The sequence below is a fragment of the Salvelinus namaycush genome, chromosome 1 (assembly GCF_016432855.1).
Source record: "Salvelinus namaycush isolate Seneca chromosome 1, SaNama_1.0, whole genome shotgun sequence".
NCBI lineage: Eukaryota > Metazoa > Chordata > Actinopteri > Salmoniformes > Salmonidae > Salvelinus > Salvelinus namaycush.
In genome coordinates this window covers 26,083,348-26,099,038 of record NC_052307.1, presented here as the reverse complement: position 1 = coordinate 26,099,038, position 15,691 = coordinate 26,083,348, and the positions used below count along the sequence as shown (strand labels likewise).

At 44.8% G+C, this 15,691-nt stretch overlaps 1 protein-coding gene across 2 annotated transcripts in view; it reads right to left on the bottom strand.

Moving 5' to 3' along the window:
• The window catches only part of LOC120021019 (transcription factor 7-like 1-B), a 51,549-nt gene that overhangs the window by 11,653 nt on the left and 24,205 nt on the right, over positions 1-15,691 (bottom strand). For both annotated transcript variants that reach the window (XM_038964705.1, XM_038964763.1), the window contains exon 4: positions 14,167-14,250. In XM_038964705.1, the coding sequence (XP_038820633.1) occupies positions 14,167-14,250 (84 nt within the window). The remainder of the gene's footprint in view (positions 1-14,166; positions 14,251-15,691) is intronic.

Here is a 15,691-nt window from a genome sequence, read left to right as displayed (position 1 = left end):
AAACCATCTCCAGAGGAGAGGTCCCTCTGTGGTCTACCTTAAGGGACATAGATGGTTACCTCATCAACTTCTACTGGCTTATTAGGTATTGACTGAAAAGTAAGTAAGTCCCTCCCACTAGATCTGAATATTATGAGTGGCTACAATTAAATAAAAATACTTTTAAAAATGAAGGCAATGGTATTACACTTCTTCAGTCTGTCACCTGAACATTCAGCTGGAATGCAGTTCAACAGTAATTACCAGTTAGTAAATGTGAATTTCCCACAACAACAAGTCGTCTTAACATTAAAAAAATGGATTAAGTTAGTTTAAGACGTTTCGGGGGGGGAATATGGAACATATGGAACATGGAATTGTTTTATGAAGGTCATACCATGGATCATTTAGCCATTTGATTTTGAATTTTAGGACCTCTTTAGGTAGGCCTCAAAAACATTAATTTGATAAAATATTGAATTTGGCCTTTACTACTATAGCCCACAGAATAATACATTCATGAATTGCAAAATAGACAGTCATAAAAATACATCATAAAGAAAAAGGTTTTGAAGTGTCTGTCCTCTATCTTGGAGATATTATAAAACTCAGGAAATATACAGTACCGGTCAGAGGTTTGGACACACCTACTCATTCAAGGGTTTTTCTTTATTTTTACTAGTTTAAACATTGTAGAATAATAGAAGAGATCAAAGCTGTGAAATAACACATATGGATTCATGTAGTAACCAAAAAAGTGTTAAACAAATCAAAATATATTTATATTTGAGATTCTTCAAAGTAGCCACCCTTTGCCTTGATGACAGCTTTGCACACTCTTGGCATTCTCTCAACCAGCTTCATGAGGGATGCTTTTCCAACAGTCTTGAAGGAGTTCCCACATATGCTGAGCACTTGTTGGCTGCTTTTCCTTCACTCTGCAGTCCAACTCATCCCAAACCATCTCAATTGGGTTGAGGTTGGGTGATTGTGAATGCCAGGTCATCTGATGCAGCATTCCATCACTCTCCTTCTTGAATCAAATAGTCCTTACACAGCCTATTTTGGGTCATTGTCCTGTTGAAAAAGAAATGATTAGCCCCACGAAGCGCAAACCAGATGGGATGGCGTATCGCTGTAGAATGCTGTGGTAGCCATGCTGGTTAAGTGTGCCTTGAATTCTAAATAAATCACAGACAGTGTCACCAGCAAAGCACCCCCACACCATCACACCTCCTCCTCCTCCATGCTTCACGGTGGAAACCACACATGCCGAGATAATCCATTCACCTACTCTGCGTCTCACAAAGACACGGCGGTTGGAACCAAAAATCTCAAATTTGGACTCATCAGACCAAAGGACAGATTTCCACCGGTCTAATGTCCACTGCACGTGTTTCTTGGTCCAAGCAAGTCTCTTCTTTTAATTGGTGTCCTTTAGTAGTTGTTTCTTTGCAGAAATTCAACCATGAAGACCTTATTCATGTAGTCTCCTCTGAACAGTTGATGCTGAGATGTGTCTGTTACTTGAACTCTGTGAAGCATTTATTTGGGCTGCAATCTGAGGTGCAGTTAACTCTAATGAACTTATCCTCTGCAGCAGATGTAACTCTGGGTCTTCCTTTCCTGTGGCAGTCCTCATGAGAGCCAGTTTCATCATAGCACTTGATAGTTTTTGCGACTGCACTTGAAGAAACTTTCAAAGTTCTTGACATTTTACATATTGACTGACCTTCATATCTAAGGTAATGATGGACTGTTATTTCTCTTTGCTTATTTGAGCTGTTCTTGCCATAATATGGACTTGGTATTTTACCAAATAGGACTATCTTCTGTATACCACCCCTACCATGTCACAACACAACTGATTGACCCAAACTAGAGGTCGACCGATTAATCGGAATGGCCTATTTCAAGTTTTCATAACAATCGGTAATCTGTATTTTTGGATAGCGATTTGCCTATTTTTTTTTTTTTTTTACACCTTTACTTAACTAGGCAAGTCAGTTAAGAACACATTCTTATTTTCAATGACGGCCTAGGAACGGTGGGTTAACTGCCTTGTTCAGGGGCAGAATGACAGATTTTTACCTTGTCAGCTCGGGGATTCGTTTTTGCAACCTTCCGGTTACTTGTCCAACGCTCTAACCACCTGCCTTACATTGCACTCCACGAGGAGCCTGTGTGGCAGGCTGACTTCCTGTTACGCGAGGGCAGCAAGAAGCCAAGGTAAAGTTGCTAGCTAGCATTAAACTTATCTTATAAAAAACAATCAATCTTAACATAATCACTAGTTAACTACACATGGTTTATGATATTACTAATTTATCTAGCGTGTCCTGCGTTGCATATAATCGATGAGGTGCCTGTTAATTTCTAATTGAATCACAGCCTACTTCGACAAACGGGTGATGATTTAACAAGCGCATTTGCGAAAAAAGCACTGTCGTTGCACCAATGTACCTAACCATAAACATCAATGCCTTTCTTTAAAATCAATACACAAGTATATATTTTTAAACCTGCATATTTAGTTAATATTGCCTGCTAACATGAATGTCTTATAACTAGGGCAATTGTGTCACTTCTCTTGCGTTCCGTGCAAGCAGTCAGGGTATATGCAGCAGTTTGGGCCGCCTGGCTCATTGCGAACTGTGTGAAGTCCATTTATTCCTAACAAAGGCTGTAATTAATTTGCCAGAATTGTACATAATTATGACATAACATTGAAGGTTGTGCAATGTAACAGCAATATTTAGACTTAGGGATGCCATCCGTTAGATAAAATACGGAACGGTTCCGTATTTCACTGAAAGAATAAACGTTTTGTTTTCGAAATGATCGTTTCCGGATTCTACCATTTTAATGACCAAAAGCTCGTATTTCTGTGTGTTATTATGTTATAATTAAGTCTATGATTTGATAGAGCAGTCTGACTGAGCGATGGTAGGCACCAGCAGGCTCGTAAGCATTCATTCAAACAGCACTTTCGTGTTTGCCAGCAGCTCTTCGCAATGCTTCAAGCATTGCACTGTTTGTGACTTCAAGCCTATCAACTCCTGAGATTAGGCTGGTGTAACCAATGTGAAATGGCTAGCTAGTTAGCGGGGTGTGCTCTAATAGCGTTTCAATCGGTGACATCACTCGCTCTGAGACTTGGAGTAGTTGTTCCCCTTGCTCTGCATGGGTAACGCTGCTTCGAGGGTGGCTGTTGTCGATGTGTTCCTGGTTCGAGCCCAGGTAGGAGCGAGGAGAGGGACGGAAGCTATACTGTTACACTGGCAATACTAAAGTGCCTATAAGAACATCTAATAGTCAAAGGTATGTGAAATACAAATCGTATAGAGAGAAATAGTCCTATAATTCCTATAATAACTACAACCTAAAACTTCTTACCTGGGAATATTGAAGACTCATGTTAAAAGGAACCACCAGCTTTTATATGTTCTCATGTTCTGAGCAAGGAACTTAAACGTTAGCTTTTTTACATGGCACATATTGCACTTTTACTTTCTTCTCCAACACTTTGTTTTTGCATTATTTAAACCAAATTGAACATGTTTCATTATTTATTTGAGGCTAAATTGATTTTATCGATGTATTATATTAAGTTAAAATAAGTGTTCATTCAGTATTGTTGTAATTGTCATTATTACAAATAAATAAAATTCGACCGATTAATCGGTATCGGCTTTTTTTTGTACTCCAATAATCGGTATCGGCGTTGAAAAATCATAATCGGTCGACCTCTAGCTCAAACGCATTAACTTTTAACAAGGCACACCTGTTAATTGAAATGCATTCCAGGTGACTACCTCATGAAGCTGGTTGAGAGAATGCCAAGAGTGTGCAAAGCTGTCATCAAGGCAAAAGGTGGCTACTTTGAAGAATCTCAAATTGAAAATATATTTTGAATTGTTTAACGTGGTTTTGGTTACTACTACTACACCATTGTGTTCAAGAGTGTCTCCCCTTTCTACAGTGGGGTCCTATTAGTTTGTAGCCCAAACGGTTCGGACGCAACAGACAAATGTTGGGACATCAAATGACCAACTTCAGATGAGTCCCGTGGGGCTTGTAAGAGCAAAACGGAGAACACCACCGTGTTTGTGAGAGTCTTCCCTTTCTATAGAGTGGTCATATCAGTTTGAAGACCAAACCGTTTAGATGCTACAGTGCTTTTTGTGAGAAGACCAAGAAGTCTCCTCGTCTGACAAACAGCGCTGTAGCTCTGCCACTTTCCACCGCAGGTGTGGAAGGGCGACATATGGGGATGTAGTGGATTGAGATGCAGCCCATTCAAAAAGCTAGATACTGTATTTCTAGCTTAAACTGACAGATTTTGATGGGGATTTTTTTTTCTTATGCTGCGTTTAGATGGTACGAGGTAGACAGCAAACCAGATGTCATTCTTTTCAATGAGAATGTAAATGCTGTAGAGGATGGCGGCGGAAGACGAGACTTGCCGCCAGAGTTAAAATATTTAAAGTTTTGCCGTCTGCTGCAGCATTGTTTTCTACCGGATGTTGATTTGCACTGTTTGTTTACTGAAATCTCCATAGCAAGACATACTGTCGTGCTGGCTTGCTTTTGCTGTCACCCTCTTTCTTGCTTTCTTGTCCCGCTTTGCCAACAGGTGGTTTTTGCGTCCCTCGTCTAAACGCAGCATTAGATTCCAGGTGTGTCAATAGACTCTAGGTCAATAGACTCTAGCCCATCAATACCTCTATTCATCCTCTAATAACCCTCCTACCCATGACAGCTTCACATGCTTGGCTTCATGATCACATGGGCAAGGTGTATTAAGTAAACCACATGGAACATAAGCTATGTTTCAAATATAAACATGTACCAAAACACAATGCCTTCACAAATGTCGTGTGGCAACACTGACTAATGATATTAGATCTGAGTCAACACGGTAACAGGAAGAAAAGTTGCTGAGCCAGTGCAGAGACAAGGTCGCTGTCTGTTAAGCGGTTTGAGGCGAAGTAGACCGAGGTGGCAGTACCTCACTGGGTCATTAAACTTGGAGCACTGCTAAGAAAACCACAGTCCTTAGTCAATGTGGGTGTAGGGGTGGATTTCATTCAAGCAAACATGTTTTTGGATCCTGCACATCTGAATTGAATTACTACGCAAACAGCCGATGGGGAAGAGAGCGCAGAACAAACTTTGTGTATGCCTTTCTACTACGCAATCACTTCAGGGTGGGAGGCTCAGAGGCCTTTCAAAACTCCAGGAAAGAAAGAGTGAAAAGATTGCATAGCATGCTGAGAAATCCAAGCCTTGTTTGTCAATGACAAAAGGAAACAGACGTAAGTTGACTGACCGTGTCACATGATTTTAGAATCAACCCACCAAAAACTATGACATTAATCCCAGAGAAGCTACGCCACTTTGTCTGACCAGTCATCCCCTCTGAAAGGGTCAATTGCAATAATGTTTAAGGTTAAGAAAATGGCTGTGTCACTTTGCAGTGGCTAGACACCAATAAATAATTTAGTGTTTCACCTAGGTCACGTGAAGAACTGAGAGGGCAAGCTAAAAACATAGTGAATTTATTAAAAGAGGTAGCAGAGAATAATTATTCAACAAACGTCTAAATCATTAACATGGTATATAAACAAATTATATATAATTATATAATCAAATTCCTATACGTTTGACCTTTTGATAAAGATACATTCTAGGCAATGTTCCCTCTAATCTGCGGGAGGGCATGCAGCTCCCATGGGACTGCCTTGCAGAAGAAATATCAGCACGCGCAGAGAAGCACAAGGTTGAACTTCACTCAACTTTCTATTTTTCCCCTTTAACACTATCAACGTCTCCCTCTACTGTGGGTATTGTGAATATTAGCCACTTTCAATGAAACATACAGAAACAAAAACAACTATGCAAGAGATTTTCTTGTAGGCAGAGCGCACCGGAGTAGGATTCTATTGCATTGACAGGCACGACTCAGCCCATACTCTACAGACCAGTGGTGCATAACCAATCAGAGCTGCACTCTCCCTATATGCAAATAGACCATTGCCATATATGGATGTGTGCAATTCACTTTTAACTGGACTGTGTTTACAGCATTAATGGTGGTGAGTATATGCGCTTGTTTTGAGATCACTTGAGAGCAGCATGTAGCCACGCGTGGACATTTGTTCATATACTTTGCTAGTAATTGAATTATTAGCCCAGTTATAGCTCATTTCTAAATCAGCCATGGGGGAGTGGTTGTTTCCTACAAGAGCACAAAAAGTATGCATTTCTATCCATCTTTGAAAAGCGAGTCAGGTAAAGAGCATTTTTTCTGTCTTAAAGGGACAGTGTTGTACTTTGAGACTAAAGTAGCCAATAGGCAGAAGGTAGCATAATTTGTCTGATTATCTGTAAAAATGGTATGGGAATAATAATTAACTTTATTTTGTAAAGTGGTTTCTTGCATAAAACAGCACATTTTCAGTCATCTCCTTGTCTGAAGGACAAGTGGATAAACAGGTTAACTTCTAGTTCCTCCCAAACCCGGATCCGGGAGCACCCCCACCAGTAAAAAAGCTGACTAGCATAGCCTAGCATAGCGTCACAAGTAAATACTAGCATCTAAATATCATTAAATCACAAGTCCAAGACACCAGATGAAAGATACACTTCTTATGAATCCAGCCATCATTTCTGATTTTTAAAATGTTTTACAGGGAAGACACAATATGTAAATCTATTAGCTAACCACGTTAGCAAAAGACACCACTTTTCTTACTCCACCATTTTTTTACTGCATCAGTAGCTATCACAAATTCGACCAAATAAAGATATAAATAGCCCCTAACCAAGAAACAACTTTATCAGATGACAGTCTGATAACATATTTATTGTATAGCATATGTTTTGTTAGAAAAATGTGCATATTTCAGGTATAAATCATAGTTTACCATTGCAGCCACCATCACAACTCTCCCCAAAGCGACTAGAATAACTACAGAGAGCAACGTGTATTACCTAATTACTCATCATAAAACATTTCTTAAAAATACACAGCGTACAGCAATTGAAAGACACAGATCTTGTGAATCCAGACAATATTTCAGATTTTCTAAGTGTTTTACAGCGAAAACACAATATAGCGTTATATTAGCTTAGCACAATAGCAAACCACACAACAGCATTGATGCCAGCCAAACATAGCGATAACGTATTCACCACCAAAATATATTAATTTTTTCACTAACCTTCTCAGAATTCTTCAGATGACAGTCCTGTAACATCATATTACACAATGCATATAGAGTTTGTTCGAAAATGTGCATATTTAGCGGCACAAATCGTGGTTATACAATGAGAAAAGTTGCCGAGATGCCCAGAAAATGTCGGGCGCCATCTTGGAGAGGCACCTATTCTAATCAATAAAGAATCATAAACTTGACTAAAAAATACAGGGTGGACAGCAAATGAAAGACAAATTAGTTCTTAATGCAATCGCTTTGTTACATTTTTAAAATTAACGTTATTGCGCAATACAGCGTGCGCTAAAGCAAGGCTACACTGAAATTAATGGCGGCTTATGCATTTAACATTTTTCAACAGAACAACGATTTATCAGCATAAATAGTTCTTACTTTTTGATGACCTCCCATCAGAATCTTGGGAAAGGTGTCCTTTGTCCAGAACAATCGTCTTTTGGTTGAAAGCTGTCCTCTTGTCCTGTCGAAATAGCCGCTAACGTTCGGCATGTGCCGGAAAGGTGTCCAACTCTTGAAAGCGCGTCACAAAGAAATGCCAGAAAATCGCAATAAACTGATATAAATTGCTATAAGTCGGTTTAAATTAACTACCTTATGATGTCTTTAACAACTATAACGAATAAAAACATGACCGGAGATATAGAACTGGCAAAACAAAAGCTTGGCAGGAGGCCACTCTGATGTCCCTACTGCGCCAGGTGCACCGTTGAAAAGGACGGTACTTCCGCTCCAGGGTCTTATATAAGGTCCCAGATTGCGCAATCCACTCCATTCAAATTCTCACCACTTACTGACATCTAGAGGAAGGCGTATGCAGTGTTTGTAGCCCCACAGCGTACATAGGGACTTATAAACTGACCCCAGAACAGGGACCTCGATTTCAGAAATCTCACTCCCTGACAGGAAATGTGCTGCAGAATGAGTCCTGTTTCACTCAGAGACATAATTCAAACGGTTTTAGAAACTAGAGAGTGTTTTCTATCCAATAGTAATAATAATATGCATATTGTACGAGCAAGAATTGAGTACGAGGCAGTTTAATTTGGGAACTAATTTTTCCAAAGTCGAAATAGCACCCCCCATAGGCTCAAGAGGTTATTAATGTCAAGCCCTGCATATTTTTTCCAAAAGTCTTACGGAATGTTTGCCTACAATGAACACCCCACATTGGCTGCTACTGTAGGCTGAATGATAGAACAGCTATTTCCATGTTAAAATGTTATGGGATGCATTTTCTCTATTGTTTTTGATTGTAGGCCACTTGATAGGCCTACATTATGACCACAGTAACTACTTGGCCACTGTTATAACTGTAACTTAAAGCAAGTACAGCGTCAGTCTTCACAATAAATGCATCCCAGAAATTGCACAGAATTTTCACAACGTTCAAGTTTGCACTCAGCAGACCTGACATTTGCTCAGTGCCCCCAAAAATTGAGGGAACAAGTGCACTTTCTTGTTTATTAGTGGCTATGTACTTGGATATTGAGACCTGATTCCTATCAGTGTGTGTCTATAAAAGCAGTGTTTCTGCAGAGCCATGAAAGGACTGCAGCCTTCCCATCAGTATTCAGTTCAGGCTTCCCAAAGCCTTTGATTTCATGATGGACTCTGGTTGTTCAATGCGTAATGCAACACTGGCAAATCTCAGAGAACACCCAGTCAAAGGTCTTTCAAACTATTTTGGACTGCGAGCTAGCAGAAAGTATCTTTGGCAAACCCAACCTGTACCATTCTCTGTCGACGTCTTTACAAAAACTTCTACTCAGTCTAATGTGCTGAAAGATGCACGGGCACTTCATGGAGAAGCCATCTTTGGAATGGAAATCCATGTCAATGCTGAGGTCTTACCACTTCAATTCAATTAACAAGCAACCAGGTGACCGCCATACTCCACTAAATGAATTATGACATGCTACTGACACACGGGGACCAAGACAGCGCTCCTGTCATCATGATTGCGCTGTAATGGGGTATTGAAACACAGAGAAAATAATTATTCTATCTTTGTCAAATTCAGAACAGGAGGCCATATTTGAGCTGTGAGTACTGATCATCTGATGACTGAACTGGGCAGATATAGTCCTGACTTCAGTGTCTAAGACCGACCTCGTTAGGAAGTCACATTACTTCGTAAACTTGCTTAACAGTGAGTCACTTGTTACCAATGACATGTCTAACATAGAAAAATCAGTAGGAATGGTAGAATGACTTGAATCAGCGGAAGTGTGTGCTATTGACACAGCTTGATCACCATGGTGATGATTAGGCAGAGTTAGTCTAGTCTGAGGAGTGTGTTATTGCTGCTGTGATCTGAGGAGCCAGAACGCAGGCAGCTCTCTCCCTGTCCAGTCTAGTCCGGCTGGCATACCGCTACTGGTGACTGACAAGGCTGAGGCTGACACCCACAATGCATCACCTGGCCTTGCATCGCCTTTGATGTATAATGCATGAATAGGCAGCTCTCTGAACACAGGGTGTGATATTGGGGCGATGGTGTGGTATTCACAGACAAGCTTGTTCCCTTCTCCATATCCAGCCCCCCACCCCAACTCCAAACCCCGCCCCCATACTACCAAAAGCAATACCAACTGAATGCTAAATAAACCTGTCTCGTGAATAATTGAGGATCTTGGCCAGAGCAGGCTCTGATTAGCATACGGGCCTTATGGACCCAATCTGCACAGCAGTGACAGGACAGACAGCCTTCCCTGTTCCCGGGCTTCTCAAATGCACAGAAGGGTTTCATTTCTATTTCAGACTCCTCTTACTCCTGGTCCACTAACACAGCGAGAGGAGTCCTAGTGAGACCAGCTCCATCATTCATTACAATGCACATTGTTGTCTGCTGCAGACCAGGCACCGTGAGGGACAATTGCACCAGGAATCTGATCATAACCAATGGCATCATCATCTCATTACTGCTGTAGTGCTGCAGCTAAATATTAAATCAGCAAAGACACTAAGGGGGGAGAAGGCCTTTCAACAAACACATTGGAGGGCAGATAAGTCATATCAATTAAGAGCCATATGTGCATGAACAGTGGAAGATACTTGACGGTCATCCCCAGAAGTCCCACATAATCAATACCAGACAAAAACTCGTCTCCACACCAGCCGTCATGAATATACAATTATAACATGTAATGAGTGCTTGCAGAAGAGAGCAGGAATACATAAAGATGCTGCTGTCCCCCTCTCTCCTCAGGTCCCTCTGGCTGGCTGGCCCTGGCTCCTGGGCAGTAATCCCTGGACCCCCACGGACCCCATCCGCTCCCCCTGCTCTCATTAGTGCAGTGCTGGGGCCCTGCAGGCCTGGGGAGCCTGCCTCCTGCTCCCCCTCTCTGCTGCTAGGGTAATGAGCACATAATCAGCCTGGCTCCCTGGCAGCAGCTCACCAGAGGGGCATGTGGGCTTATGGCCATGGTGTGTGTGTGGGTGGGAGGTGGTGGATGGTGGGGGTAAGGGCACAGTGGGGTGTTTCAGTCTGAATGGCCTGGGTATCAGAGGACGCTTCTGCTCACACATCTGATGACCTTGTCTCTCAGATCACCTGATTTTATCTTGGCTACATCCTCTTCTGGTTAACATGACCACTCTAAAATACTCTGTGGACCGAAGAGATTTAGCTGAAGGGCAAGAAAATATAAAGGAGACCGTGACTTGAAATGGGAACAAGCAAACTGTCCAATACAAAATCTAAAGTTAGGCAATTAAAATAAGTAAAATATTCTCCTTCAAAATCAACTAAATCCTTCACGTCTGAATCTCAAAGTCCTGGTCCTCATAAGTCTCTCTCTATCAACCTTCCTGGTTCAATGGACATTCAATAAAGATGAAGGTCACACAAATATAGAAGGCTCGTCACAGAGAAACATTCGTAGGTTTCTTTTATGCGAATCTTGAGTTTGGCCAAGGTAGGGCAGCATGGAACCAAGCCAAAGACCTCAGGTTCCTCGTCAAGTCTTCAATAGCCCCTTTCATTTCCTCCTAATTCAATTGCAATTACTCTGCTCCTTATTCACATTTTCTTGCTGCCCTAAAATACAGGCCCATGCATTTCATAATGTCATATATTAAGTAAATAAAATAAAATCCATTGGCAGGAACAAAACAGGGCACAGCGAGCCCTGTGTCCCGCAGACAAACGAGCCATACTCACAGAGAGTCACTGACAGGTCAGCACTGTAATAAAATATATTTAATTGGCTTCCAATTGAGAGGGAAGTCAGCCACAGAGAAGCTCTGGATTCCCCAGGCCAAGGCCTGCACTGCTCCCACTGACAACAGCTTCCCATTGAGGCCACTCAATGAAGACTTTGTCAAGTGCATCATTGTGTTTATGCGATCCGACAAACACACCACAAACTAAACAGACCCGTCTAGCCGGAATCACTAAGGTCACAGGCTGAGTCACTGTGATTATTTAACCACAGTGTGGTAACCATGGGTGGCTCGCTGAGCACAAATACAAATCACTTCCCTAACCCCAGATCACCCAGATATGAGGTACAATACGCTGCTCTACTTCCTCCCCACTTCATAGTATGGAATGACTAGATGACTGTTGCAATGATGTAGTAGTAGTAGTAGTAGTAGTTGTAGTAGTAGTAGCAGCAGAGGGTGCTGGGAGCCGTTACTAGACACAGTGAGTGGCTGGATGGATGGTGTGGTGTACTCACTAGGTGTCCTGGGGTGGGGGAGCGGGGGTGGCTGGATGGATGGTGTGGTGTACTCACTAGGTGTCCTGGGGTGGGGGAGCGGGGGTGGCTGGATGGATGGATGGTGTACTCACTAGGTGTCCTGGGGTGGGGGAGCGGGGGTGGCTGGATGGGTGGATGGTGTACTCACTAGGTGTCCTGGGGTGGGAGAGTGGGGGTGGCTGGATGGATGGTGTGGTGTACTCACTAGGTGTCCTGGGGTGGGGGAGCGGGGGTGGCTGGATGGATGGATGGTGTACTCACTAGGTGTCCTGGGGTGGGGGAGCGGGGGTGGCTGGATGGATGGATGGTGTACTCACTAGGTGTCCTGGGGTGGGGGAGCGGGGGTGGCTGGATGGATGGTGTGGTGTACTCACTAGGTGTCCTGGGGTGGGGGAGCTGGGGTGGCTGGATGGATGGTATGGTGTACTCACTAGGTGTCCTGGGGTGGGGGAGCGGGGGTGGCTGGATGGATGGTGTGGTGTACTCACTAGGTGTCCTGGGTGGGGGAGCGGGGGTGGCTGGATGGATGGATGGTGTACTCACTAGGTGTCCTGGGGTGGGGGAGCGGGGGTGGCTGGATGGATGGATGGTGTACTCACTAGGTGTCCTGGGGTGGGGGAGCGGGGGTGGCTGGATGGATGGATGGTGTACTCACTAGGTGTCCTGGGGTGGGGGAGCGGGGGTGGCTGGATGGATGGATGGTGTACTCACTAGGTGTCCTGGGGTGGCAGAGCAGGGGTGGCTGGATGGATGGATGGTGTACTCACTAGGTGTCCTGGGGTGGGAGAGCAGGGGTGGCTGGATGGGTGGATGGTGTACTCACTAGGTGTCCTGGGGTGGGAGAGCGGGGGTGGCTGGATGGATGGTATGGTGTACTCACTAGGTGTCCTGGGGTGGGAGAGTGGGGGTGGCTGGATGGATGGATGGTGTACTCACTAGGTGTCCTGGGGTGGGGGAGCGGGGGTGGCTGGATGGATGGATGGTGTACTCACTAGGTGTCCTGGGGTGGGAGAGTGGGGGTGGCTGGATGGATGGTATGGTGTACTCACTAGGTGTCCTGGGGTGGGGGAGCGGGGGTGGCTGGATGGATGGTATGGTGTACTCACTAGGTGTCCTGGGGTGGGGGAGCGGGGGTGGCTGGATGGATGGTATGGTGTACTCACTAGGTGTCCTGGGGTGGGAGAGTGGGGGTGGCTGGATGGATGGTATGGTGTACTCACTAGGTGTCCTGGGGTGGGAGAGTGGGGGTGGCTGGATGGATGGTATGGTGTACTCACTAGGTGTCCTGGGGTGGGAGAGTGGGGGTGGCTGGATGGATGGTATGGTGTACTCACTAGGTGTCCTGGGGTGGGGGAGCGGGGGTGGCTGGATGGATGGTATGGTGTACTCACTAGGTGTCCTGGGGTGGGGGAGCGGGGGTGGCTGGATGGATGGTATGGTGTACTCACTAGGTGTCCTGGCGTGGGGGAGCGGGGGTGGCTGGATGGATGGTATGGTGTACTCACTAGCTGTCCTGGGGTGGGAGAGCGGGGGTGGCTGGATGGATGGTATGGTGTACTCACTAGATGTCCTGGGGTGGGGGAGCGGGGTTGGCTGGATGGATGGTATGGTGTACTCACTAGGTGTCCTGGGGTGGGAGAGCGGGGGTGGCTGGATGGATGGTATGGTGTACTCACTAGGTGTCCTGGGGTGGGGGAGCGGGGGTGGCTGGATGGATGGTATGGTGTACTCACTAGGTGTCCTGGGGTGGGAGAGTGGGGGTGGCTGGATGGATGGTATGGTGTACTCACTAGGTGTCCTGGGGTGGGAGAGCGGGGGTGGCTGGATGGATGGTATGGTGTACTCACTAGGTGTCCTGGGGTGGGAGAGTGGGGGTGGCTGGATGGATGGTATGGTGTACTCACGAGGTGTCCTGGGGTGGGAGAGTGGGGGTGGCTGGATGGATGGTATGGTGTACTCACTAGGTGTCCTGGGGTGGGGGAGCGGGGGTGGCTGGATGGATGGTGTGGTGTACTCACGAGGTGTCCTGGGGTGGGAGAGCGGGGGTGGCTGGATGGATGGTATGGTGTACTCACTAGGTGTCCTGGGGTGGGAGAGTGGGGGTGGCTGGATGGATGGTATGGTGTACTCACGAGGTGTCCTGGGGTGGGAGAGTGGGGGTGGCTGGATGGATGGTATGGTGTACTCACTAGGTGTCCTGGGGTGGGGGAGCGGGGGTGGCTGGATGGATGGTGTGGTGTACTCACGAGGTGTCCTGGGGTGGGGGAGCGGGGGTCTTTGAGTCCGGGAGCTCCAGGGACATCCAGTAAAGGCCATTTCATCTGCAGGTACTGTGGGGTGAAGAATAGGTAACATGAAACACACATGTCTGGACACTGAAATAATACAGTAAGGACAAGCATACAAAAACATGTAGGGGGGGTGAAAAGAGTGAAAATGAATGTATTTCTTATACAATAATACCAAATCTGCTTGGTGCACACTCAAATTTACCACTCACACAATTTTACACCACATGCCATTATCGAACTTGCTATAATGTGTTTAGACCAACTCGCTAATACTTGTTGAGACTGAATTGCATGAAATATGGTTGAGCTATTCCAGAGCAGACCATGTCATAAATGGTGTGGGAGCCAGCAGAGAGACAGAACTCTGACAGACACCTGTATGAGACTCATATGTTGTTGGAGTCAGACACCGGCTTTTGGCAGAGCGGGGGAGAGGGAAGTGAACACAGCAGACTGGAGGGGGACTGTGAAATCTCCGTTTGTCAGAGAAAAAACAAGAGTCCAGCTGTGGGCGCCCATCGACTAGCGGGTGGGAAGGGACAGCTGGAAGGAAGCTCCATCAGAACGGGAGGGAAAGGCAGGGGTGGGGTCTCAACACTAAGCCTATGGCATCCTGGTGAATTGTTTTGGCCTTTTGACCCAAACCAAACTAATCCACTCTCCTTGTTAGCATTTTTCATCTTGTTATCATAGTTATCATTATATGGAGCATTAGTGTTTTCCTTTCATTTTGGGGGGAAAGGAAAACACTAATTGTTATTTTATGGCAGCCCAGCCCATGCATCCTCGCTTTGGAACAGGATCATGTATACAGGAGTTGTTCTATCTCAGCCTGAAAGCAACATGTTTCAAATACATTTTCCCTGTCAGTCTTGGTGCTGTGTGGAGCTGGTGATCTGTTCGATGCATAGCTCCACCATCTGGTTTGTGAATCAGTTTAAATACCGGATACAGCAGATTGTCATGCATGTGGATTTTCTCCATGGTATCCAACGACTTCAAATTCATGAAAAGGGTTTTCATTTCAGCTTATGCTGCATTTGTGCGAGCACACATAGACATGTGGTATCAAAGTTAATCTGAATACCAACATGTTTCCAACACCTCTGCATGTGTCATTAGTAATGTAACAGCATTGCTGTTTAGTAATGGATCCTCTAGTTGCGAGAAGTTTAGCACATTACTCAGTAGTTTAATTTATGTTGAGTATGGCACTCCCCAAAATGGCTAGGTCAGAAGCAGGCTACATAGAGAATGATGGTTCCTGTAACCAACCTCAGCCACCTAGGCCTTATCAGTGGACCTTTGACTGTTTCACTGCCCTGATCTAAAGGTTAAGACCATTTTGACAGCTCAGCTGTTTCAGGGGCTAGTGCACTAAAACATACATGCTCTCTCTCTCTCTCTCTCTCGCTCTCTCTCACACACACACACACACACACACACACACACACACACACACACACACACATCACATTTG